Here is a 26936-nt window from a genome sequence, read left to right as displayed (position 1 = left end):
GTGCTTGTGTTCACGTAACCCTTATTTTTTCTTGATAATGGCCCAAAGTGCAAGAGTAGTGATTCTAGCAATTTGGATATGCCAGAGAGAAGCCTTTATGGCTTCTCGACTTCATAAAATAATAAATAATAATAATAAAGTATGCTGAGGTTGCTAAGATTCCATTCATATTCAGGTAACTTTTATTACAGTATGTTGTTATAATTGATCTATTTTATTATTAGTTATTGTTGTTAATCTCTTATTGTGCCTAATTTATAAATTAAACTTTATCATAGGTATGTATGTATAGGAAAAAACGCAGTATATGTTGGGTTTGGTACTATCCATGGTTTCAGGTATCCGTGAGATGTCTTGGAATGCATCTTCTGCGGATAAGGGGGGGGGGACTACTGTACTTGCTTTACTTCTGTATACTGAAACTACCATTAAGTTGTTTTTGGATGAGAACATCCAGTAATGGAAGGTTCTTCTCTTCTATTTCAAGAAAACATTTTACTCTTGAATTATTATTTCAAAAGTAAACTTGAATTATTTTTTATGAAGAAACACATCAAACTCAGATAAAGAAGAGTTCCAAAATGCAAAAAAAGCATAATAATCCTTTTCCTGTTGCAAGTAGAATTTGTTTTGAAACTGCATATACTTTATTCAAATCTGTAACTCCTCAGCCTAGTTCAAGTAGAAATGAAATTGCAGCTCTGTTATCTCTTAAACATAACAGCAATACAATTATGAGTACTGATAAAGGATGTATTGTTGTTATTCAAGATTAAATTTGAAGTAAACTCAACTAATAAATGATTGCCTAAAACTTTCCCAACTATATCTATAATTAACTATTCAACCATAAGTAATGATTTACATTGGTCAGCATAGAATCAGGAATAACTATAATATTAATAGGTAGTAACTTCTAGTGAAGGAAAAAATTTTAAGATCTGGTTGGAGATGCGTAAAGGTTGATGCTACGCAACTGGAAGAAATTTCAACAGATTCACAACAAAAACCTGCCTAAAAATTCTGTGTTGTCCGGAGAACAATTTGACTCCGACAATCCCTCTTTACTGACTCACTTCAGCCTCTGTCTTGCACACACAGTTTCAGCATTGTCTGTTCTACAGGTCACTGCTCAATTGAACTGGCAACTATCATGCCTCTACTTCCTGTTGGACCTGTTAAAACAAGCAGCAGCTTACCCAGCATCCTTTTTTCAATGAACACACTGAACCTTCTTCTCTTCTTTTATTCCTCTGTCTTCTGAAAGAGCCGCCTTCCTTATAAAGTATTCCCAAATAACTACCTGTAACTCTTCAAGAAAAATGTCAAACTTCTTTTTCGATCCTTACCTGCATTCCACACGACACTGGTGTGCTTTATAGGGGATGTTTGACCTTTCATGCATAAGATCAGCTGCAAGAAATCCATAAAACCAACTGGGACTACCCTGACCCTATGCATAATTTTACCATCTTGTGATATGGATTATACATTGCATGTTCCAGCATGAAGTGTGTATAAATTCACATGAGGAAAACATGCACAAAAGTCCTTACTGATTATGCTATTGTTGATATTTTTTTTTATGTTGAGCCCATACACGAGAGGTTGGTTGATTAACCTATAGTACATTAGTACCATGTATGGGTAGTGGGTTGGGAAAGGAGGTACTTGTTCACATTTGATTTAAATGACTGTATATTGTATTCCTTGGGAAACACAACAGGGGAAGACTGTTCCACAGTACTGCAGTTGCAGGGATGAAGGAGGAGGAAAACAAACTTGTTCTGTGAATTTCAAGGTGCACTGTGAATGGATGTTGAGCAGCAGCTGCACATGTTCTGACAAGCTTAGTACTATGTGGGAGAATTATTGATGCTATTTCAGATAAACATTTTCCATGGAAATAATTGTAGAAATACACATATTGCTGAGACCAATTGTCTGGACGAAAGTGGGGTGTGGGGGGTGTGAGTTAAGAGATGGATCATTACTCATACCAAATTCCTTGTGAATGTGATATTTCTTATTTTGGACAAACTGGCCGTTCTGTGGAAAAAAGAATTAAAGAACATCAATATTATATTGATTACAACAAACCTCAGAAGTCTGGTCTAGCACAACACAGTATTACCACTACCCATAATATCCAGTGGGATAAAGCTATTCTCCTTCATAGATGCAGGTTCAAATATGAACACCTCTTTAAAGAAAGTTGTGAAGCTTTTTTTACACCGACCAAATTTAAATCGAAATGATTGCCTCTCTCTCTCTCGAAGATCTGGGAGACTTATTTTATGTAATCATTAAAAAACTAATTATCTTAAATATTAATTATTTATTAATTTCTTTCATTTCCTAGCTCGTGACAACATTGTATTTTAATAGGTGATCCACCGAATGTTCGTTTCTTGTATTCTATTCCTATCTGTTTGTAACACTGAAGATGTACTATTAGTTTTAGTATGAAATATCTACCTTATTTATTAATTAAAGTTATTACTGTGGACTTACGTGTTGTTTTTAATAATTAATAATTACTGTTTATAGCATTGTCTTCAAATGGTTTTAGATTTTTTGTAGTTCCCAGTCACGAAACGCTATAAATGTATAGTACATTAGTACCTTGAGTGGGCTAAGGATATTTTTATTCTAATTTTTTATTAATTTCAAAAAAAAAATTTTTTTTTTTTTTTTGCATAGTCTCCAGAAACCCTGCTCTAAAGACAAAACATGGAACTTTTTTCAAGCCACTTCACGCCTCCAATACACAGGGCAATGATTTCATACCAGGTGATTCACACCCATCACCCACCTAAAGACAGACACAAACAAACTCCATACCTATGATGGGATTCGAACCATCGACCTGTTGGTTAGAGAGTGAATATGCTAACCACTCAGCCAATCAGGTTGGCGATAAGAGAGCACACAGAGGATTAAAAATGCTAAGTAACCACCTACCTAGTGTTGGGAACGATAAAAATTAGTATCCTATGGAAAAGAAATTGTCTACTAAAGTTCTGAAAAAATAAAAGCTGAACAAAACAACTCTCAGATATAAATTGTAGGCTGAAATAAGTTTAACCATTTGAAAACAAGAACCAAACCTTAGAGACCGAGTGGCAGCTTGAAGAAAGTTGATTGAATGAGTTAGGAAAGTAGTTTGTGAAAAGAAATCATATGTGCCCTTATAGCATATAGAAAAAAATGAAAGAAAACTAACTTGTCTAAAAGTAACTGAAGAAAAGTCATGGAAAAATTTTGGAAATAATATAAGATATACCATGAAGGAGGTGGCAAATTAGATGTTGGAGTGATGTGTGGAGAATACCATGAAAGTTTTAAATTGAGAGAAAACATATCATAGAAAGATTCAAATATCATAAAGGTGATATAAAACTGAAGATAAAGCTATTCTGGATGTTTGGAGTAACTGGTTGGTTGTGTGAATAGCATTTCTTTCCTATCAGCAGGCTGTATGCATAAATGTGTGGCAATATACACATCCAAAAGGAAATGTGCTGTGCATTATGAGAAACTAGGACAATTTGATGTGAAGTCGATTGCCTCTATATGCAAATAGTGTAGCGTTGACTCTGCTTCACATAGCAAATTTTGTTTGCTCACTCTTGGGTAAGGAAGTAAACAATATAATTCCTTAATTAAGAGGGAGATGTTAAATCCCGTTTTATTTTATAGCCGGGTACGAAACTTTGTTATTATCTTTGTAGTTAACAATATTTAACAATATATAGTACACCACTTCGGCAATTCGATAGTAGAGGTATGTAAGTTTCTGTTCACTTAAAACCTTGATATTCTAGGTCTACCTACTCACTGATGAGACCTCAAAAAAGGTTGAAACCAGTCTGGGTAGTGACCGATTCTCATAATGTAAAACAATATATTTACATCTCTTAGGAGCTGGGTTTTACATTATGAAAGAATATTAAAGTTAGTGAGGGAGCTTGCTCCACCTTTGCATGGAGTTGCCCTGGTGTTGTACTATCCAAGTGATCATTTACTCTTGGTTCCGCCAATTGCTTTTCGGCATTGAAACTTTACGGATGTCGATGGATTTCGACCCGAGTTTCGTACCCGGCTATAAAATAAAACGGGATTTAACATCTCCCTCTTAATTAATAAATTCGCCGGTAAAATAGCCTTTCGGCTTATTATCTTTGTAATATAATTCCTTGTCACATATAATTTGCTATAGACATGGTTATTGATGCTTATAATGCCTTTTAGATGGCAAATTGATTTAATTGCTTGTGAGAACACCGCACAGCTTATTTGAGTTACTTCAAGTTCCATGTTTGATCTCAAGAGCAGAGTTTCTGGATTATCTAACATTTAGCCCAGTCATGTTATTTATGTATTATAGCTATATATCCTTTTATGGGTGGGGATATGCATTTAAAAAAAAAAAGAATTGAAAAGCACATGTTTAGGCTAAGATTTAGACTCATAATTAAATTTAATGGATTCAATAAAGCACAGAAAAATGATTAAACAGCAGGTTTATTTTTCTAATATTTTGTATCTATCACAGATAAATATTCAAGAATACAAGATCAAAATAGTAATAATGCACACAAAACTACGCATACAATAATTGAAAGAAATTAGACAATTTTGGACCTAAAGTTCTATGAAGACCATCTATGGGGTGATGTTGGCTAGCCTTAGCCACTGGGCAGGAGGCCTACGAATTAGTTTCCCAACTCTTGGGAAATCGTTTCGTCAAATCTTTTTGACAAAAAAGTTTATGACAACTTGTAGAGGCTAACTCTATGGCTGAGAAAAAGATTTGTGAAGGTTGTTATATTTTTAATATGTTTATCCTTTATTTTCTGATATTCTTGTTGAGCAGAAATATTGGAAAGAATAGAAGAGTTCATCTTGCAAAGAACTAATGGCTGAACAGTAGATAAGTATGAGTAGCAGTGATCTCTTCACAAAGCAAACCTAGCTCATCTGTAGATATGGAATGCTTTAAGTGAGTGAAATTTTATTCTAACTTGACACAGGTGGGTATAATTCCAGTGATTTTCCTGCATTTTTTTTAGGAAGGTTAGCTGATTGAGTTCCTTGGACAAATGTAGTTTCCACTTACCATACCATTTAGCTTTGCATACTATGTCAACTCCACTCAGAATTAGTAAATGTGTGTTTTAGGCTTAGGGGCTGGTTTACACTCAGAAATAAACAACAGGTTTAATTCTGATATTTCATCTCTGTCACAGAGATATCTTTAGGAATACAACATTAACACATTGTAATAATACACTTTTACAGCACCAAAAAGATCAACAAATTAGCTTACCCTCTCTCCATCCATTCATCTCTTCACATGTCTCTCAACATACAGCCTACAGTAATGCTGTTACTGTTCCCTATATCTGGGTACCTCAGAAAAAAAAAAACAGAACCTTAAAGAAATACAATCTTTACACTTCTTTCAAACCTCATTTGAAGCTGGCTCAAATGAGGTTTGAAAGCAGTTTAAGGTTCTATTGGGAGATTTACCAACATCCACCTTGGTGAACACAAGAAATCCATCCATTTCCACAACTATGGTCAGTGGAGTCTAGCTGACCATGCCTTGGATACTTTGCAAAAGATCAGATGGAAAAAACTGCTATGCTTCATCACATCAAATATAAACTTGACTTTGTTAAAATCACAGCAGATTTAAAAAAAAAAAAACAGTTTAAATAAATATAGTTGTGTTAAACTTCCCAAGATTTGGAAAACTAATTCTTAGATTTCTCACCCAACAGCTAAGGGTGGCCAACAGCACCCATATAGAGTGACCCCTCATAGGACTTCAGGCTCAAAATAGCCTAATTGATTCCAATTACCGTTTTTTTTGTGTGTGTGTGTGTGTGTGTGTGTGTGTTACAATTTTAAAATTGTATTCCTGAAGATATCTCTGTGACAGAAATGAAATATCAGAACACTTAATTCTTTTCCATTTATTTTTTCCATAAAAAGTATTTATTCTATTAAATTTGATTGTGACTTTGAAAAGCTATTAAATAAAGTAGCTGGCAGGAGAACTGTGATAGAAAACATCCAGGAAGAATGTGCTTGGGAGTATATTGTAGTGTATACTTGATAGAAAAACCATTTCAAGGATGAAATTTGGAATGGCAAACACCATAAATCAGTGTTTCTCAAACTTTTTTTAGTCACGGAACACTTTTCATCTCACAGTACATTTACAGAATCTTATTCTTTAAATAACATTCTGACAGTCTGTACTGCATCATTAGCATTGTGTAAACATGCAAGAACATGTCAGCAAAAGGCTACTTTGTTTCATCCACCTGAACAATGCATGATATTAGCTTGCTTCCCCCAAAAAAACACACACAAACTTTTGTACTCCAGGTTAAATTGCATATGAATGGCATTTTAGATCACCATGCTGTTACTTTTTTGTAGGTGACATTACCTCTACACACTTACTTCTCTGTGCAAAGGCTGTGCCAAAATAGTGTCCCACAGACTATCTAATTATTAGTCTATGTTAGTATATTAATAACTGAAAAAAAAAAAAATGTCAAAAATTATAATGATACAAAAGTGATGTCCACTACAAATATGCAATATTTATTTTATTTTCATCTCATCTCATCTTTTAATTATTAATTATGATTTTTCATGGAACTCTAGTATTCTGCAGAACACAGTTTGGAAAACACCGCTGTAGATAATATTCAAGCTGAAATGTCTAAATGTGGAGATATGAGTTTTTTATTGAATACACTGCATAGTTTAGTTTTGGGCAGAAGTTGAATCCATAATGATTAAAGTAGAGTGTTAATACTACATCTTTAATTTTATATTTATATATATATATATATTTCAAGAAAATATTAAATAAGGTATTAAGAGAAAAACTATTGGCTGACTTCTTGGCATTAGTCCTCTCCACCATTATCTTTGGATGATGTTACCTTGGTGACATCAGATGTGATGAGGAGAAAAGCATAAAATGTCAGAAGTTGTGCTCAGTAGCCTTGATTGCAGTATAGGCTGGTGCAAGAACTGGGAATTTTGACCTGAGCCACTTGAGACGTTCTGACTTTTTATTTCAGAATGTTTTGAGACACATATATTCATTAGAAATACAATTTTTCGGGTTTTTCCCTTATTTCAGCAGAATAATTTCAGTCATTAATTCAGAGCAAGTGTTTAGATTGGGAGAGAAAAAAAACAATAAACAAACCATGGAAAGGAAATGACAGATTTGATGATGACTAGAAAATGATAAAACATTATTTTGATCATTTTTTGACATGATGTGTACCTCAAGAAGTGTACCAGATTGGGCAACCCAACAATTAAGATGATTTCGTGACTAGTTTCAAATCAACAACCTTCTTCTAGGTTTGTTATTTGTAAAGCTCTCAAATCAGTTCAAATTCTAATACCTGCTTTAAATAGGGAAAAACAAATCTATATAGTACATTGATGTACTTATTATCAGTTGAAATATGAAATTTTCTCTTAAGTTTTCTGCTTGTTGTTTTTAACTTCTTGTAAGACTTATTTTGAGAATTGATAAACTATTTTTTAGATATCAAAAACCTGGGATTGAAATCCTAAAGAAAAGTCGGAATACTTTCTAGACCTTTTCTACAAATTTGAGGTAGTTTTTTTCAGTGAATGCTACACTTTCGTTTACTGGAAGAATATGGTTTCTTTGTTTTATTTTTGTAATTTTACTTATTCTTGTAGTATAATTATAAAACAATACAGGAAGATTATTTTAAAATAATTTTCAGGACCTTCTTCCTCGTGGTTGCTATCATCCAATTTTTTATTCTTCTACATATGAAGATTCATGGAAGTGCAATTTTTTGGGTCTCTCTTCTGATACTGCAATACCTGATCATGTTTTGTCTTCAAATCTTCACATCTGTGTGAATGTTACAGAAAAAAAGGAAGACAATAAAGAAAATATTGACAAACCTTCCTATAGCTTCTCTATGCATACTGTTGCAGCACTACCAGATAAAAGTAGGTTATTTTTTTCCTCATATTTTTTTTTTATCCTATAATCAATTAGATGTATTTTTAATGAATATTGTGCTTTAGGATTATTGTTTTAGCATTATTATGGTTCATGACAATATGAAGCACTCAGGTCTAATCCAAAGGATATTGTTTAAGTCTGGAAAAAACTGAAATATTCAAACGTCAACTATTGTACATACCAAATGTATGACTTTATGGACCTCTTTACTTTTGTTGATGTCTTGTGTACAAAATACATTTCTTCATTAGTCTGTTTCCTTGTTAAGTATCTTGAAAATTATTTATAGTGAAACCTACTGTTTATTTACTATATCATACAGAAGCTGTGGAAAGGCTGAATAGAAGATTTACAAGGCAATATCAGGATTATAGAATGTAAATTATCAGGACAGACTGAGAGTGTGTAGACTGCAGACCAGTAGACAGAAGAAAGAGTGGCAATATTATAGAGGTCTATAAACTTTTGAGAGGGCATTATAGGATATCGGTTAATGAAATTTTTCATTATATGGAAGTCGGGGAGAGGATAAGAGGCATGTGTGGAAGTTATGTTTGTGTGCAGTTAAGAAAGAGGTAAGAGCTAGATTTTTCTCTCATAGAACTGTGAATGAATGGAACAGTTTGCTTGTTGAACTTTTTGTAACAACACATGCAAATACAATACAACAGTGAGTGAAACTAAAGTCCTATCTAGGTGGTGCACCCTCTATGGGCTTTTGCAGGTGGCCTAGGATGTAAAGAAGGATCTCTGATAATTAATGTTTTCCAAATTTTGGGAAGTTTTATGCAACTGTATTTGTTTAAATTAGGTTGATTCCTGAGTGCAGATGCAGATTCAAAAAATAGTCTTTCTTTTTTGAATTTACTATGGTAGAGCACGGTGTTTTTTTCCAGGAGATATAGGTTGTATCCAAAACCTGGTCTGCAAGGCCAGATTGACCATAATCGTGATTGCAGATGTATGACTTGTGTTCTTCTAACCAGATGGTTGCTGATCTGCCTGTCTGTCTGAAGTAAGCCAGCTTACAGGAACAAGGTACTCTATATACTCCGGGCATCATCTCTTCAGAAGAACTTCAGAAATGCCATCACCATACCTTACATCCATCCGTGGCACATTATAAAAAATAGCCAGCTCATTAAAAAAGTACAACCTCCGTACAACTTTTAAGCCCCACCATAAATTTGCTACCCTTATCTGTTCCACCAAAGATCAGCTCCCTCTCTCAGTGCCTGGAGTGTATATAGAGTACCTTGTTCCTGTAAACTGGCTTACTTCGGACAGACAGGCGGATCAGCAACCATCCGATTAGAAGAACACAAGTCATACATCTGCAATCACGATTAATGGTCAATCTGGCCTTGCAGGCCAGGTTTTGGATACAACCCACAGGATCTTCTGGAAAAAAAACCACTGTGCTCCACCATAGTAAATTCAAAAAAGAAAGACTATTCTTTGAATCTGTATCTGCACTCAGGAATCAACCTAATTTAAACAAATACGGTTGCATAAAACTTCCCAAAATTTGGGAAACATTAATTATCAGAGATCCTAGGCCACTTGTAAATGCTCATAGAGGGCACACCACAGGACTTTAGTTTTCACTCATTGTTGTATTGTATTTGTGTGTGTTGTTACAAAACATTTTTTGTAATCCCTGATGATGTCTCTGTGACTGAGATGAAATATTGTAAGCATTAAAATTAGTTTTAATCCTTTCTCAGTGCTGATAATATTCCATTAAACCTCCAAAATGAATTCGAAAGGAAGGCCATGGAGACCTCAGAAAAAAGATATTAGATGGATAGTGACACCGGAGCAGACCAATATGGTCTATTATGATGATGAACAGTATACATAAATATATATGGTTATTGACTTTCGTATCTTAAATAATTAGATGCACACACACACACACACACATACATTTTTTTCTAATGTGAATTCCACTTGCCAAAGTTTGCAAATCTATTGTGCATTAGTATTATGAGTGTGTTTTTTAAGGGTTAAATACTGTACAAACCCTACTCTGAAGACCAAATATAGAACTGTTTCAAGCCATTTCAGGTTCACAGATAAATTTGGTCTCACATTAGATGAAACTCATCTCCCACTTAAATATACACTAAATATATATACTACAATTTCCACTTCAGGCATATTCAGTTTTAGAAGAAATATTCAGGGAAAAAATTACTAGATCTATTAAACTTAAAATATTTACATGGAGCAAAAAAATGTAGATGCACAGAATCTACATTTTTCTTTTTTGTAAAAAAGTATCCTCATCAACTATCTTTTGCAATTCAAATTCTTTAACAGTTTTCTATGATTTTTAAGGAAATTTACAATTATCTCACCTTTTTAACTAGTACACACAAACATAAAACATGTGAATATAATATATTGCCACTAAGTGGAATTACCAGAGAAGCAGAGTAGGCTATTTTCAGTTATTTATGTGTCTTAACATGTTCACTTCGAAAGTGTTTTGCACGTTTATCATACTGACGGGACTTCTCATTACCATTTGTGTACTGCTTCTGTGTTATTTGGGCAGTCTGAACTGACACAAAGTTTATACGGCATGTTAGTTGCAACCCTTTTGGTAGAATATTATTGCTGCTTATGTGCCTCTTCTGCATCAGGCTGGCAGGCAGCCTCACTGACACAAAGTTTAGGTGGCTGTTAGTTGTAACTCTTTTGGTAGAATTTTATTTTAAGTTAGCATTTGTGATCTGTCTTAATGATATCGAAAATGTCAAATGCAATCAACTGAACACTTATTTCATGTAATTGAACATTTGGAAAATGTTAGGACAATTGTTTTTAGTTAGATACTGTGTTTAACAATACAATAAACGGTTTTGCTTAGTCTATGCAGCATAGTTTCTGTGGGAGGGGACATGCTTCATTAGTTAAGTGCCGTTTTTATCCCAGTTGTCTCTAATTGCACTATTTGTTGACGAATATATTACACAGACTGCAAATGTCAAAAGAGAAAAATGTAAGCGAGCTAAGCTAATTGTAAAGGTAGCTAACAGAAGTCATGGTAAGAGTATGGAAAATAAATATCAGGAAGGTGGCAAAATGTCTCGAGTAATTACATTGAAAGACTGTTAAATGAACCAAACAGTGACAGAACATTACTAGAAAATTTTCAAGAGGAATACAAAGAGGAGTAGATATCAATACTTGAGATAGAAAAAAAACTGTTAAAAACTTGAAATGTGGAATGGCAATTGGAGTAGATGTTGTTCAACCAGAAATGCTTAAGTATGGAGGTATAAAGGTTTTGCAGTGACTACACTGCATAATTCAGATGGCCTGGACAGTAGGTCAAATTGCCAATGACTGGAGTAGAGTTCTCATAGTACACATCTATAAAAAAAAAAAAAAATGTGAGAATTTCAGAGCAATTTCTTTACTGACTGTTCCAAGTTAGATTTATGCAAACATACTTGAAAAGAGGTTGAGCAAGATTGTGGTAAAGAAACTTTGAAAAGAACAAGCTGGGTTCATGCTAAATAGAGGTTGTCAAGATCAGATTTTCACTTTAAGACAAGTAGTTGAGAAATTGTGGGAATATGAAAATAATCTGTACTTAAGTTTTGTAGATATGAAAAGGCATATGACAAGGTGCCCAGAGAAAAGCTTTTCAAAACACTACAATTATATGGGATGAATGGAACATTATACAGAGAAATACATAGTCTATATTTAAGTTGTCAGTCAGCAGTTAGAATTGAAAGAAATACAGGAAGATGGTTTGATGTAAAATCAGGGGTAAGACATGGATGCACATTATCTCCACTGTTATTCATCATCTATATGGATCACATTATGAAAGAAAGTTGCATTAGAATTGGAGATGTCAAACTTAGTTCTTTGTTTTATATAGATGATGTTGTACTCTTAAACACATCTAGTGCAAGCCTCCAGAATTATCTAACTAAATTGAATAACAGAAGTAACAAATTTGGCATGAAAATCAGCAATAAAAAGATCAAAACTGTGAAAATAGGCAGGAACATGGAAAACTTCAGCTGCATTCTGAATGATGATTGTATAGAACAAGTAAAATATTTCAACTATCTAGGCACAGTTTTTAGTGAAGATGGCAGGTTAAATCTGGAAATAGATGACAGAATAAGCAAGGCTGGTAAGGTGAATACTGAATAAATTTGTATGGACAAAGAGAGAAATTAGCCAAAACGCCAAACTAGCAGTATACAAGACTGTGTTCAAACCAGTTTGAAGTTATGGATCTCTGAGAGTTGTGTTCGAAATAAAGCACTTGATCAGTGACTAGAGATCACAGATATGAGAGTTCTGAGAAAAATTAGGGGAACGAATAGATGGCAATGGCAGAATCATATTAAAAATGAAGATATTAGAAAGGAACTTGACATTATTAGCATTCATGTTAAAAAACGTTTAATTTTCTTGACCAAAAAGCTCTGGAAAGACTTTTAATGGGATTATATTGATCAAGTGCATATAATAAATAACTATGTTATACCAACTAGTTTCACCAACTAAGACTGTTGGCATCTTCAGGGTACATAACTGATGTAAGGCACTAAAAAGTAAAAAACTGTTATAAACTATAATCAACCAATTCCAATTATATTAAACAAAGAACAGAGCGCGTACAATACATGCATAGAGCATGCATGATATCACTTGTTGTTATTTAGGAACGTTCTATAGTTGGCACTATAATTCAGTTCTGGTGACTTGAAGGATCTGATAAGAGTCTTCCAGATCACGGGCAAGATTTGTCCTTGGTTCCTGTTAAGGTTTTGTATAAGGTTCTAACCCCGATTTTTCTTCTCTGTTATTATTGACGTCACCTATGTGTTCTTTTTGCCTAATTTCAAGGCTCCTTGAAGTTTGGCTGATATAATTCAAGCCGCACGAGCAGGGTATGTTATAAACTCCAGCATATTTGGAGAAAGGATGGCTATCTTTTGGAGATCTTAAGAGTTGTCTAGTTTCTGTGGGTTTAAAGGCCACTCTTATTTTATGTGGTCTGAAGAGTCTAGCAATCTTATTGGAAACTGTCCCTAAGTATGGAATCACGATGGTAGAAAAATAACATATATCATCTTGTTGTCTTTGTTGGGGTTCAGAGAAAAGTATCTTGTGGACGAGTCTTCGAGGAAATCCATTCATGCTAAGGTTGGTGGATATCAGGGATAGTTCTTCCTGGAGGTCTTGTTGATCTGTTTTAAGGAGGGAGGCACGGTTCTTCAACATGTGTACAATACTAAGTTTCTGAGAAATGTGGTGGCAGGAAGTGAAATGTAAATAACGTCCTGTATTGGTAGGTTTGCGGTAAACTGAGAGGTTGATACCACCATTCGGAAGCTTCTTAAAGTGTCCAAAAATGATAATTGGTTATCTTTTTCAAGTTCTAGAGTGAATTTGATTGCGTGGTGTAGAGAGTTGATTTTGTTAAGAAAGTCGAACAGGTCATTTTTTGTGTGGTTCCAAACGATAACAATATCGTCCATGTATCTCCACCATACTGTGGGTTTAGGGTCTGTTTGAGTTAAGATTTTACTTTCAAAATCCTCCTAAAAAGATCAGCACAAGATGGAGAGAGGGGGCTACCCATTGCAAGGCCAGTCAATTGCTGATATATGGTTTTATTCCATAAGAAAAAGTTAGATGTTAAACAATGACGGAACAGAGAAGTAATGTCTTGTGGGAGCAAACTTCCTAAAATGTTGATGACTTCCTCCACAGGGATGTTAGTGAATAGAGATGTAACATCCAGGCTGGCGAGTAAATCCATATTGGAGATAGAGATGTTGTTCAGTTTCTCAATGAAATGTTGCGAATTTCGTATATAAGTATCCAAATTATGGATGTGTGGTTTGAGGAGGCCTGCCAAGTGTTTAGATAACAGATAAGTTGGCGAATTGATTCCATCCACAATCGGGCGTAGTGGTATTCCATTTTTCTGAACCTTAGGAGCACCATATAGTCTTGGTGTTAGTGGATGCATGGATTTCAATCTTCGTTTTTAGTCTATAGACCAGTTCACCATGTGACATATTAAATCGTTGGTATCATTGTGGTTCTTTAGTGTTGGGTCTGTGACTAGGACACGGTAGGTTGATGTATCCAACAATAAGCTGCTAATCTTATCTTCGTAATCACTGGTGTTTAAAATCACTGTTGAATTTCCCTTATCTGCCTTCAATATGATAATGTCTTTCTTTTTCTTCAAACTATACAATGTTCTTTTTTCTAGATTAGTGATGTTTTTGTTTGGAGTTCTGGAAGATGAGAGGATGATACTACTTTTTAATCTAATATCATTAGCTATTGGTTCCGGTAACGACGAGACTGCCTTTTCTATATTACAAATGATATCCACTTTAGGGACATTATGAGGTGTTGTTGCAAAATTAAAACCTTTTTTAAGTATACTGATCTCTGATTTTGTTAATACATGAACCGATACATTAAAAATAACTTTGCTGTCTGGTAGAGAAGGTTTTGACTTAAAATGTTTTGTATAAAGATCATTAAATTTTTTGATTTGGTTTCATTTGCTTGTTGTAAAGGCTTTATCAAAAATCTGATAACAGTCTAAATCTATTTGGTTTCAAAGAAATCTGGTATGCTGTATCCGTTCACATAGAAGTGCCAAAGATGTTTTAAAATAAATATGTTTCGCTCATCTTGAATGGAATTGTTCTTTTAAAAATAGAAACTTTGGAATAATCTTGTTGTTCCGACATCTCTTCAAAAAAAGTGAGGTGATTTAATTTATCGGATCATGTATTAACAAAACCAGAGATCAGTATACTTAAAAAAGGTTTTAATTTTGCGATAACACCTCATAATTTCCCTAAAGTGGATATCATTTGTAATATAGAAAAGGCAGTCTCATCATTACCGGAACCAATAGCTAATGATATTAGATTAAAAAGTAGTATCATCCTTTCATCTTCCAGAACTCCTAACAAATTCCTTGCAGATGTAAATTATTCATAATCCATTTTACAGTACTGAAAGTATTTTTATTCACACCTATTCTTTCTCTTCCTTATATCTGCCATTCTTTACATCTTTTACCAGATCAAGTATACTAACTAATAATCAAATATATCATTCTCTTTAATTAATGTTTAATATATTCTGAAAAGAAATTCCTTTTCACCTATCCCCCTCTCCTCACTGCGGGATTAGTTAGAATCAAGAAAATCGTTATGAAAGACGATCGGTTTGACACAAAATCGCAGGAACAAAATTGCTGGTAATTTCACTCGCTTCACCAGGTAGTTGGGTTTTTTGGTGAGCAAGCTACTACGCCCCGACCTGAATATGTTAAACATTAAGTCTAAGATACAATGAGTTGATTTTAGATAACTTTTCCAAAGAAAAAATGTGTGGCTTATAATTTGGTTGATTGTTTAGATTATTTCACAGAAATTAAGGTAATAAGGTAGGCATATATTATGTTTGTAAATTGCATTCCCTCTTTGACTAATTTGTATGTTTGGGAAGATGAAAAACCCCAAGTTTCAGAAATAGAAACTCTGTCAATTTGAGAACAGCTAACATCTTTAGTTGAAAAAGCTTTCATAAATTTATTTTTGGGATACTTTGTTGAATGTTGGGATACATTTCATAAATGTAAGTATCCCAACATTGAACTCAGATCTTTTCAATCCAAGGAAGTGATTATTCACCAAGAAATATGGCAATTAGTGGTCACTTAAGAATCAAAGCCGGATAACTGAGAGGAAACCTCCACATCACCTTTAAGGAGTGTGGAAAACTGACTGGACTTTTGAAATAATGTACAATCCTAACCTTCATATAGTGCACCCTGTTAGTAAGTATCCACTGGGTATTGAATGAACCAGGATGTGCTGGTAATTTGGGATTTAGCCAACCAAATTGTACTCTCATTTGACTTAACCCATAAATAAACATGATGGTACAAAATAATGAGATTTAATGCCAGCTGGGATGCCTCATTACACTAGGCCCTCACTGTTTTTGTCAGAGAACCAGGGCAAACTGTGAAAAGTCAGCTACTAGAATAAACTCCAACTCACCATCTAGAAGAAGAACAACAACAAACTTAATGATGGTTCCTATCTTCAGAACAACTGAAGATAGGAACCACCAACATGAGCAGTATGTTATATTCAAGCAATAACAGTCAATGAAAGGAAAGAGTAGTGATAGCATTCAGTACCTAGATGTGAAGATAAACTTCTTGATATAGCAATTTCAGGTAGTTATTTGGTCAAACTTCAAAATGTGGAAATGGACAATGAAACATTTGTACCTATATCCCACAGAAAGTTCTTAAGAAATGGAGAATTTTTCAAGTCATTAGAGCAGGCACTGACATAAAGAAAAAGGTGGTCCTTGTCAGAGATCTGAACAGCAGGAACATGAATTCCACCAGTCATATAGAAAAGTTTTTAAAAAAATTTTGCTGACAAGGCTAATAATAATGATGAGTACCTGCTGGATTTATGCTTAGAGTATGGACTTGTTTACTAATAGCATGTTCCATCATAAAGCTTGCACAAGTTCATGTGGAGGGAAGACACAAGAAATAAGAAAGGCCTCATTGAATGTGCTATTGTTGATAGTGATCATATGCGGAAGATTTGAAATCGGAAGTGATCATCACTTTGTTTTAAGTAGGATAAAAATGAATATCACATCGGCGAGAAGAGTTAAAAATGAGTGGCTTTTACAGGTAAACTGTAGACTCAATTATATAGACTTCATTTAGGAAAAGATGAAAGTTAGAAAACAAGAACTAAACTTTGGAGTCTCAGTGTCAAACTGAAGAAAACATTAATTGATTGATTCAGCTAGGGAGGCATGTGGTGAAGTTGTCTGCAAAGACAGAAAAATAAGAACACCTTGGTGGCAAGAAGTTCAAGAAGCAATCCTGAAAGAGAAGAAAGCATACCAAACAGTCCTAGCAAATAAGTCAGCAGATGCCCTAAAAGAATACAGAGGAAAATGTATGAGAGCTAGGTTACGTGTAAAAAGTAGCTAAAGAAAAGTTATGGGAAGACCAGTAAAAATATAGAATATAAATATCACAAAGTTGGCAAAATATTCTGGAGGCTATTCAAAAAGCTTAGAAATGGAGGAAAGAAGATTGTAAAAGAAATGAGATGACATGAAAACTGAAGACAAGTATCTTACCAAAAACACACATTAGGGAAATTCCTCTATAATCCTCACATTCAGTTTTATTTCCTTTTTTATAGATAGGTACTATAAGAGCTATTTCAATCATCTGAAATTTGACCCTCAGATTAGATCTTTAGAATTATGCAATGCAATCACTATAAAACTTTTATATCTCCATATTTGAGCATTTCTTGTTGAATATATCTACTCCATCTGCTTTTCCATATTTCAAATTTTTGACATGTACAGTACAATTGGTTACATTCTTCTTGAATATTTTCCACTACTGTTCTATCACTTTCATTTATGTCTTTCAAATTAATTACTCCAGTCGTTATTACTTTGAAAGATATAAAAATAAGAACAACTAATATCTTTAGTTGAAAAATCTTTCATAAATGAAAGCATACCAAATATACAACTATTGTGATAGAATGAAACAGTGATAGAACATAATGGAAAATATTCAAGAGGAATGCAACCAACTGTACTGTACATATCAAAAACTTGAAATGTGGAAAGGCAGATGGAGTAGATATATTCAACAAGAAATGCTCAAATATGGAGATATAAAAGTTTATAGTGATTGCACTGCATAATTCTCAAGATCTAATCTGAGGGTCAAATTTCAGATGGTTGAAATAGCTCTCATAGTACCCATCTATAAAAAAAAAAGGAAATAAAACCGAATTTGAGAATTATAGAGGAATTTCCCTAATGTGTATTTTTGGTAAGATTTATGCAAGTATACTTAAGAAAAGGCTAAGAAAAATAGCGTAAGAGAAGCTCTGAGAAAAACAAGCTCGGTTCAGGCCAAATAGAGGTTAGCAAGATCAGTTTTCACTTTATGACAAATAGTAAAGAAATCATGGGAATATCAGGAACAGTACTTAGTTTTGTGGATCTGGAAAATGCAGAAGACAGGGTGGTCAGAGAAAATGCTTTTCAAAATGCTCCAATTCTATGGGGAATGGAGCATTATACAGAGCAATACATAGTCTATATATTTAAGTTGTAAGTCAGCAGTTAGATTTGAAAGAAATACAGGAAGGTGGTTTGATGTAAAATCAAGTGTTGTAAGACCAGGATGCACACTATCTCCACTCTTATTCATCATATATACTGATCATGTTATGAAAGAAAGTGTCATTAAACCTGATATTAGAATTGAAGATATCAAACTTACTTAGTTCTTTGCTTTATGCAGATGATGGTGTACTACTAAACATCTAGTGCGTCTCCAAGATTCTGTAACTAAATTGAATAACAGCTCTTAATCTTCTCCACCACCTCCTGATTTCCAAGAAAACAAGGTGACTAAATCTGTACACAATAGTCAAGATGTGGCCAAATCAACATCCAAATAATCCTATGAGCTATTTTGCCAACCTTTGCAATATGCCCTCTGAACTTCAAATCTCTATCCACCTTCATCAATTTCCTGTAATCCAGATCATCCCTAAGTACGCTACTTTACATTTTGCAACATTAGATTGATAACCGTTGTCCATTATTCACACTGCCAATTTATTACAGTCATCTTGTAGGATATCTACACCACCTTTTATCAACTATGCCCTCCCCAGTTTTACATCTTTATCAAACAACTGAATATTCCCTCCCCTCCCCACTCATATCTTCCACTATATCATTAATATAAAAATTAAAGAGTATTGGTCGTGGTACAGAGCCCTGGGATTCTCCACTAGTCATGTTCATTTGTCCTGATTCCACCCTTTGATGTCTAGTAGCTACTCCACGCCACCCTCATATCCATTCCTATATGCTTCAGTTTGTGTAATAGTTTTCCAGGCAGTATTCTGTCAAATGCCTTTGCAAAGTCCAGCAGTATTATTATTATTCGTGACACCTCCAAGGAGTCTGAAGACCCATCACGGAAGGATACCTACTATACAACTGTTTCCACCACTACACCGAACCTCTACCAATCATCTCCATCTACCGCCCACCACCGCCACCACAACTAGTATTTTTTGTCTGTAAATTGTGTTTGTTCTGAAGGGCCAATTTGTCTGTATGTGGAATGAAAAATCCAAATTTCCAGGAGGAAAAAACCCTGCTACCTCTATATGAGATTGGCTAACTCACCTTCGATTGAAAAAGTCCCCATAAAGATTCCTTCCGTTGTGACGAGAATCGAACTTAGGCCTATTCCTTATACCTATTAGTGTAGCTATTTCCTTTATCCAGTTCTGCTGTCACTTTATTATTAAACATGAATAAATTACTAAGGCAGAACCTACTTTTTCCAAAACTATGCTATCCCTTATAGAGTATCTTCTTCTTCCTATGTACCCATTCCTGAATTTTACCAACTTTTCCAGTACTTTAACCACCACTCCAAAGACATTAAATGGTCTGTAATTTGCTACTTCTGTCTTGGAGCCACCTTTGTATAATGGAATTATCTTACCTTGGAACTTTGCCAGAGCTGAGACATAGATTAAACAACTTCATCAGAGGCACTGCCAGTTCTCTTGCATATTCTCATAGTACTCGAGCTGGCATACTGTCCAGGCTCACTGCTGTACTCACATTGATAATTTTCAATATGTTGAGTACAAGAAGTGAAAAGTAGGAGAATTTAAGGAGAATCTTTTCATCCCAAAGTGCATTACCTTTTACTAACAGACACTCTTGATTTAATAAAGTCTTACTTCCCTACTCCTCCCCCCCCCCCCCATGTGGTGATTGGGGTTAAAGAATAATCCCAATGTAGCCCATGCATGTTGTAAAAAGCGACTAAAATGGGTACCCAGTCCCGGAGGGGATAGAGCCAGGTTCCCTCTTGTAAGGTTGGGTCCAGGGCTAACAACTCTGCCCTGTAAAAACTCAACTTGTTAAGAAAATCAAAAGGAAAATTAACCAGACAGACTTCACAGAACGACCTGAATAACGGAAAAAGGATTATGAATATTGGTTTGGAAGCTGGAATGTCTTGAGCCTGAACAGACCAGAAGCAATACGGAGAGTGTGTGAAGAACTTCAGAGATAGAGTGAGAATAACAGCATTGCAGGAAGTGGCATATTTGATACCAGAACACATACTATTTTTTATAGTAGAGGAGATAAAAAAGCCTTTGGTATTGCATTCTTGGTTGATTAAAAATGGAAACACTTGGTTTTTGATTTTAAACCAGTTAATGAACGAATTTGTGTACTGAGAATAAAGTTTAAGATGTTAAATATTTCACTTATATGAGGTGTGACAATTTAATTCCCGGAATGCATCTGTAAAAAAACTATGTTCGGAACTATACATTAGTGGCCACTGTCACCTTCAGAGTAGTCCCCTTGTTTTATACACTAGTTTAGACGGTGTTCCCATTTTTGGAAACACGCCTGGAACTCCTTTTCCAGAATACTCTTGAGTTCCTTTATCACATTATGCTGGATATCAGTGATGTCAGAAAATTTTCGTCCTTTTAGCACAGTCTTTAATTTTGGAAACAGCCAGAAATCACAGGGAGCTAAGTCAGGTGAATAAGCAGGATGACCTAATTCAATAATCGATTTTTTGGCCAGAAACTCTCTCACGATGAGCACACTATAGCTTGGCACATTGTTGTGATGGATGATCCACTTGTCAGGCCACATTTCAGGTCTTTTTCTCTGAACAGAATCTCGTAATCTTTTCAGCACCTCTAAGTAGCATTGTTGGTTGACCATTTGTCCCTGTTCAATGAATTCATAGTGCACTATCGCCTTGTGATCAAAGAAACATACCAGCATGGTCTTGAACTGTGAACATGATACATGCTTTTTTCAGACGTGGAAAACTCAGGGTTTTCCACTGCATGCTATGGTGTTTTGTTTCAGGATTGTACTGTAAGCACCAGGTTTTGTCACCTGTAATTATTCTCAGAAACATGCTTATTTGCAAAAAGATCAATCACAACTTGAAGCCGCCTGCTGCTTCTGTTCCATACCTAATTCTTCAGTTAAAATTACCCTGACTGTTTCTTGATTCATTTGCAATTCGTCAACCATTAATCGCACAATTAATCATCTGTCAGACCATACCAAATCTCGCACTCTGTTCACATTTGCACGTGTCATTTTTGTTTTTGCCTGTCCAATTCTGGAGTTGTCGTTCACATCTTCTCGCCCACCTTTGAATCTCTTATGCCACTCAAAGACACTTGACTTTTTTTTTTCAGAGCATCCACACCATATGCCACCTTCAACAGCTCCAGTGTTTCAGTAGCAGTTTTGCTGATTTTCACACAAATGATGTTAACACGCTGTTTTAAATTTCGATCACATTTTTACGCCAAAGTTTACATGCAGATCTCTATTGTTTTTGCAATAGCAACTAATAGATGGCTCTATCACCTTGAGGTTTATGCACGCATTAGTTAAAACATGTACAAAGATGATTACTCATGTGACTCCAACCAAATCACCACATGGGCAACACTATGTAGCCGTTCTAGGAATTAAATTGTCACATCTCATATGTATACATGCACCAACCGAGGACTCTTGTGAAGAAACGAGGTGAACTTCTGTGAATCACTGGAGAGATGATTGATATGATCAGTCACCAAAACATGGCGTTAAAATTGTTCTAGGAGACATGAATGCCAAAATAGGAAAGGAAGAGACCTAACCAACAATTGGAAGAGATAGTGTCATGAAAAAAGTAATGAAAATGGCACAAGACTAATTGATTTTGCAAGTGGCAAAAATATTATCCTATGTACAATCTGTTTTCCACATAAAGTGCCTAAAGTTACTTGGAGATCGGCAGATGGAATAACTGAAAATCAGATCATGTAATGATTAATAGACATGTGACAGATATCATTGATGTAAAAAGTTTTAGAGGAGTGGATTGTGATATGGATCATTACTTATTAAGAATTAAATATAAATAAAGAATAAAAATTAATAAGGTGGGTAGAGGGAGGAGAACATCAAGATATGACATCCAAAAATTAAAAGATGGAAAAATCAGACAAAAATATGTTGAAAGATTGAGAGAAGAAATAAATGAAGAAAAAGAGGATGAATATGTCAATGATATGACTATAGATAAAAAATGAGAAAGGATTAAGAATAAAATTACCAAAGCTGGAGAAGTTCTGGGATTCAGAAACAGTGATAAACAAAATGAATGGTATGATTCGGAATGTAGAGAATGTGTTGAAGATAGAAATACAGCTTTTCTAAAGATGCTTGAATGGAAAACTCGAGAAAATGAGAATGAATATAGACAAAAACAAAAATAAGCCAAAAAGATGTGCAGAAGAAAGAAGCGCGAATGGGAAAAGGCAAGGATAAATGAAATTAGGATTTTGAAGAATACAGAACAAATTAAGAAAATGTATAATAAGATAAAGGAAATTAAAGATGGATTTCAGCCCAGAACAACTTTCTGCAGAGAACTTGCTTGGTGGAAAGGAGGATATTTTGAGACGGTGGGCAGAATATTTTGAAGATCTCCTTCAGGACAAAACAAGCTTGGAAACTAACGTTCCAGAAGAAGATGAGCTTAACGAATCCCTAGCAAGTATAAGAAAAGCTGAGACAGAGGAAACACCAGAGCTACACGAGGTGGAATTATCCGTAAAGAGAATGAAAAATAATAAATCACCTGGTCCTTTATTATTTAAAATAATAAATTAAAATTATAAAGGCAGAATACCAGTCAAGCTATTAAAATATAGTGGGCAATCACTATTTAATCAAAATCCATGAGTGCTTGTCAGAGGTATGGGAAACTGAGTCTATGCCTACTGAATGGATAATGCTATTATCTTCCCTGTCCATAAGAAAATTGACAAGTCTCTGTGCCAAAATTATAGAGGAATATCACTGTTAGCAGTGACTTACAAAATATTTGCAAGGATACTGGCAGCTAGATTGCAGCCTTTTATAGAAGAAATGCTGGGTGACTATCAATGTGGCTTTAGATATGGTAGATCAACAATGGACCAGATTTTTACAGTATGAATGATAATGAAGAAATGCTACAAGTTTAATATTAATCTGCACCATTTGTTTGTGGACTTCAAACAAGCCTATGATAATATTAATAGAGATAAGCTATTTAAAGTCATGAAGGAATTTCGAATTCCACCCAAATTGATAAGATTAGTTAAAATGACACTCAGAAATACCATGTGTAGAGTGCAAATACAGGGTGAACTCACACCCTGTATTTGTGATTGTGGAGTGATTGTGAAGATTTTAGAGAAGTTGGTAAAAACTGACATACTGATAGAAATGGATTGACAGACAAGCTATACTTGCAAAGAACAGCATGGGTTTACTAAAGAAAGGTCATGTGTGAGCAGTTTGCTCTTATTTTTGGCTAAGTTGGATGAAGGGAATGGGTACACTGTGATACTGTTGGACTTTACTGTGGCATTTGATAGGATTAGATACCACATGAAAAGGCTGTTGCATAAACTGCAGAATATAGGATTAAATTACTTTAAATTGTTAAAGGGAATGAATACACTATGATACTGTTGGACTTTGCTGAGACATTTGATAGGATACCACATGAAAAGTCTGTTGCATAAACTGTAGAATATGAGATTAAATTATAAACTGTTAGCTTGGATAAGTGAGTGGCTGATGGAGAAGTATCAGAAAGTGGTATATGGTGGGTGTGAATCTGCCACATTTAAGGTAACCAATAGTGTGTCCCCGGGATTGTTCTCTGGACCTATTGTTGTTTAATCTATATATATATATATATATATATATATATATTAATGATATGGCTGTCAGTTCAGTGTTAAGTATAAAGTTATGCATTTTGGTGTGATCAGTTATCCACTGGCTTATTATATTAGTAGGCTTATGCTTGGAGTAACTAACAAGGCTAGAGATCTTGGATTTATGGTGGATAGGAAGTTGAAGTTAACATAGCAAAAATTGCAAATACAATTCAGAGGATAATTGGAGTCGGTAGGTGTCGCACTGATATGATCGTCGGCTTGTCGAGAGCTCCTGAAAAGTTCAGTAGTATTTTATGTTATCATTGGCAATTTTACTAGAATTTTACATAGTATTGTTTGCTTTTCGTTTCTTAGTGTGTCTGTGCGATTTTTGTGTGTTTTCTGTGTTATTTTAATTATTATTTTTAAGATATGATAGCATCCATATAGCACCGATTAAAAAAAAAATGGCGGCCAGGTTGCCATGTTTGTTTAAGAGTTTTGATATAAAAGAGTTTATGCAATGTGCTGTCTGTGAGATGTATGCTTTGCGAAGAGCGGTTGGAGTCTGGTTAGTTGGTGATAGTGGAGTTAATATGTGCAGAAAGTGTAAGGAGAATGAGGATCTAAAGCGTGTTTCGGGTGGCGAGAGTGATATCGTTAAAGAAAGTCAGAATATAGAAAATAGTAATGTGATAAGGAATTGCGAGGTAGTACCAGATAGGTGTGAGAGCATCGTTGAAAGTGTAAATGAAGGTAGAAATACAGAACGAATGGATGATTTAAATGATAATAAAAATGGTGAGATAGATGCAAGTAGTGAAATCGCACAGCTGAGTGGACCGATACACAGAGCAAAGCGGCAACTGGAGCGTATGCAAAAATGTGTACCGAACGTACTGACTAATAAATGGCGAAAGTCTGATATGAAAAATAAGAGAATGTTCGTAAACGTAAATAAAATGAAGGAGCGGGTGCTGTACGGAGATTCGTTATTAAGAGGTGTGATAGTAAAGAGTTTGACAAATTCGTACCAACCAGGTGCGAACATAAAGGACATCAGCAAGCCTATTTGAGTGCAAAAACAGAGGGTGAAAGAAATGATAGTCGTGGCAGGAACAAATGATTTGAAAGAAGACAAAATGGAAATGATAGAGGATGTGAGGGAATTACTTGAGGTAGCAAAAGAAAAGAGTGAGAGAGAGTTAGGATGGTGAGTATTTTGCTGTGGTATGACAGTGAAGTGTTTAGAAGGAGGGCCATAATTGCCAATGACTTTATGTGTGGGTTATGCATGGAGAGTGGTGTGGAATTTGCGGATGTGTGGAGTGAGTTTGATGGGCGAAAGGAGTTATATAAGATGGATGGGTTACATTTGAATGGATTTGGTGTACGGAGGCTTGAAAAAGTGTTGATGAATGAAGTGGAAGTACAGACTCAGGGAAACTAGATTTATGAAAGGGGGGGTAGATATGCAGACTTTAGGGAGGCAGTTGAGTATATGAATGAGTATAATATGCCCGAGCGAGTACGAAGGACAACAAATCAGAATGGGATAGTTAGTATAAGGCATCAAAGTAGGGATGGGATTAAAGGCCTTCCGCAATTCATGCACACTAATGCCAGGTGTATTAGGAACAAATTTTTGACCTTGGTTGGCACTTCCAGGCCACAGGTTGTTGGTATTAGTGAAACATGACTGACAGAAGATGATAAAGCTAGTGGGATTGAATGCGATGGGTATAGCGTGTTCAGGAGTGACAGGGAGAATAAAAAGGGGGAGGAGTGTTATTGATGATAGCTGATGAGTTGCAGCCAAGGAGTATAGAAGTTGAACTGCAGGATAGAAAAAAGAGCACATTTGAGGCTATTTGGTGTGAGATAGAGGCTAGCAGAACAAATTATACAATTGGGTGCTACTATAGACCAAGTGATGGAATAGATGGTGGGGATAGTATGCATAGGCAAATAGAAGAAATAAGTGGAAGGAGGGTAATTATTATGGGTGATTTCAATTATAGTAACATTGACTGGAAGGAGGGTAATTATTATGGGTGATTTCAATTATAGTAACATTGACTGGAAGGAGGAGAGGGCACATGGGAGGAAGGAATTGGATTTTATGCGGTTATTAAGGGACAACTATCTGCGACAGCATGTAGTGGAAAATACTAGGGGGAAGAGAGTGCTTGACCTAGTAATTGCATCTGAGAATGTGGCTATAACGAACATGGCCATGTTGCCACCAATTGGTGAGAGTGATCATAAGATCATGACTTGGGAGGTGGCTAAAGGAGTGGAATTTACAATTAAGACAGGGTAGGGTACATGTGGAATTACCGGGCTGGTAAGTATGACAAGCTTAGGAGTGTGCTTGGCTCAGTGCCATGGCATGTAAAACTGCAAGGGCTGGATGTTGATAGTGCATGGGGGGGTGGTTAAGAAGTGTTTGCAGGAGGCAATGGTTGACTGTATACCAAGAGTCCAAATAATAAATCAAGTAGGGGTTAAATGGATGAATAACACTATTAAGCTTGAGCTGCAAAAAAAGAAACAATTGTGGAGGGAATTTAAGGAGAAAGGTGACCAGCAGGTGCAGGAACAGTATAAAGCTCAGGCCAGGAAGGTAACAAGGGTGGTAAGAAAAGCAAAAAGCAGATTATGAAAGAAAATTGGCATGCAGGCTAAAGAGAATCCCAAACAGTTTTTTCAATATGTTGCAAGTAAAAGGAAAAATGTTCATGGCAGAATGATTTTAAAAAATGCTGAGGGTAGGGAGGTAACCAAATCAGTCGATATAGTGGAATTACTGAGCGAGCACTTTGCAAGAGTATATCATCCAGGTGGTGACATTGCAGGAATGGAAGAACAAACAGCTTATACTGGAATTGTGATGAATGAAGTAGAGGTAAATAGTCTAATACAGAACCTCAATGTCAATACATCTGTGGATTTGGATGGTATACCAGCTCATGTCGTACGTGAAGCGGCTA

The 26936-nt window shown here is 35.2% G+C and overlaps 1 protein-coding gene across 1 annotated transcript in view; it reads left to right on the top strand.

The window, feature by feature from the left end:
• The window catches only part of BHD (folliculin), a 175974-nt gene that overhangs the window by 126863 nt on the left and 22175 nt on the right, over window positions 1-26936 (top strand). Inside the window, exon 8 of the mRNA XM_090405342.1 lies at window positions 7803-8037. Within this exon, the coding sequence (XP_090261468.1) occupies window positions 7803-8037 (235 nt within the window). The remainder of the gene's footprint in view (window positions 1-7802; window positions 8038-26936) is intronic.

This window comes from Typopeltis vanoorti, chromosome 15, assembly GCF_054136105.1.
Source record: "Typopeltis vanoorti isolate ZY-2024b chromosome 15, IOZ_Tvanoo_1.0, whole genome shotgun sequence".
In the NCBI taxonomy this organism is placed as follows: Eukaryota; Metazoa; Arthropoda; class Arachnida; order Uropygi; family Thelyphonidae; genus Typopeltis; species Typopeltis vanoorti.
The sequence above is the reverse complement of the archived record's forward strand: the minus strand, read 5'-3'. Positions and strand labels throughout refer to the sequence as shown.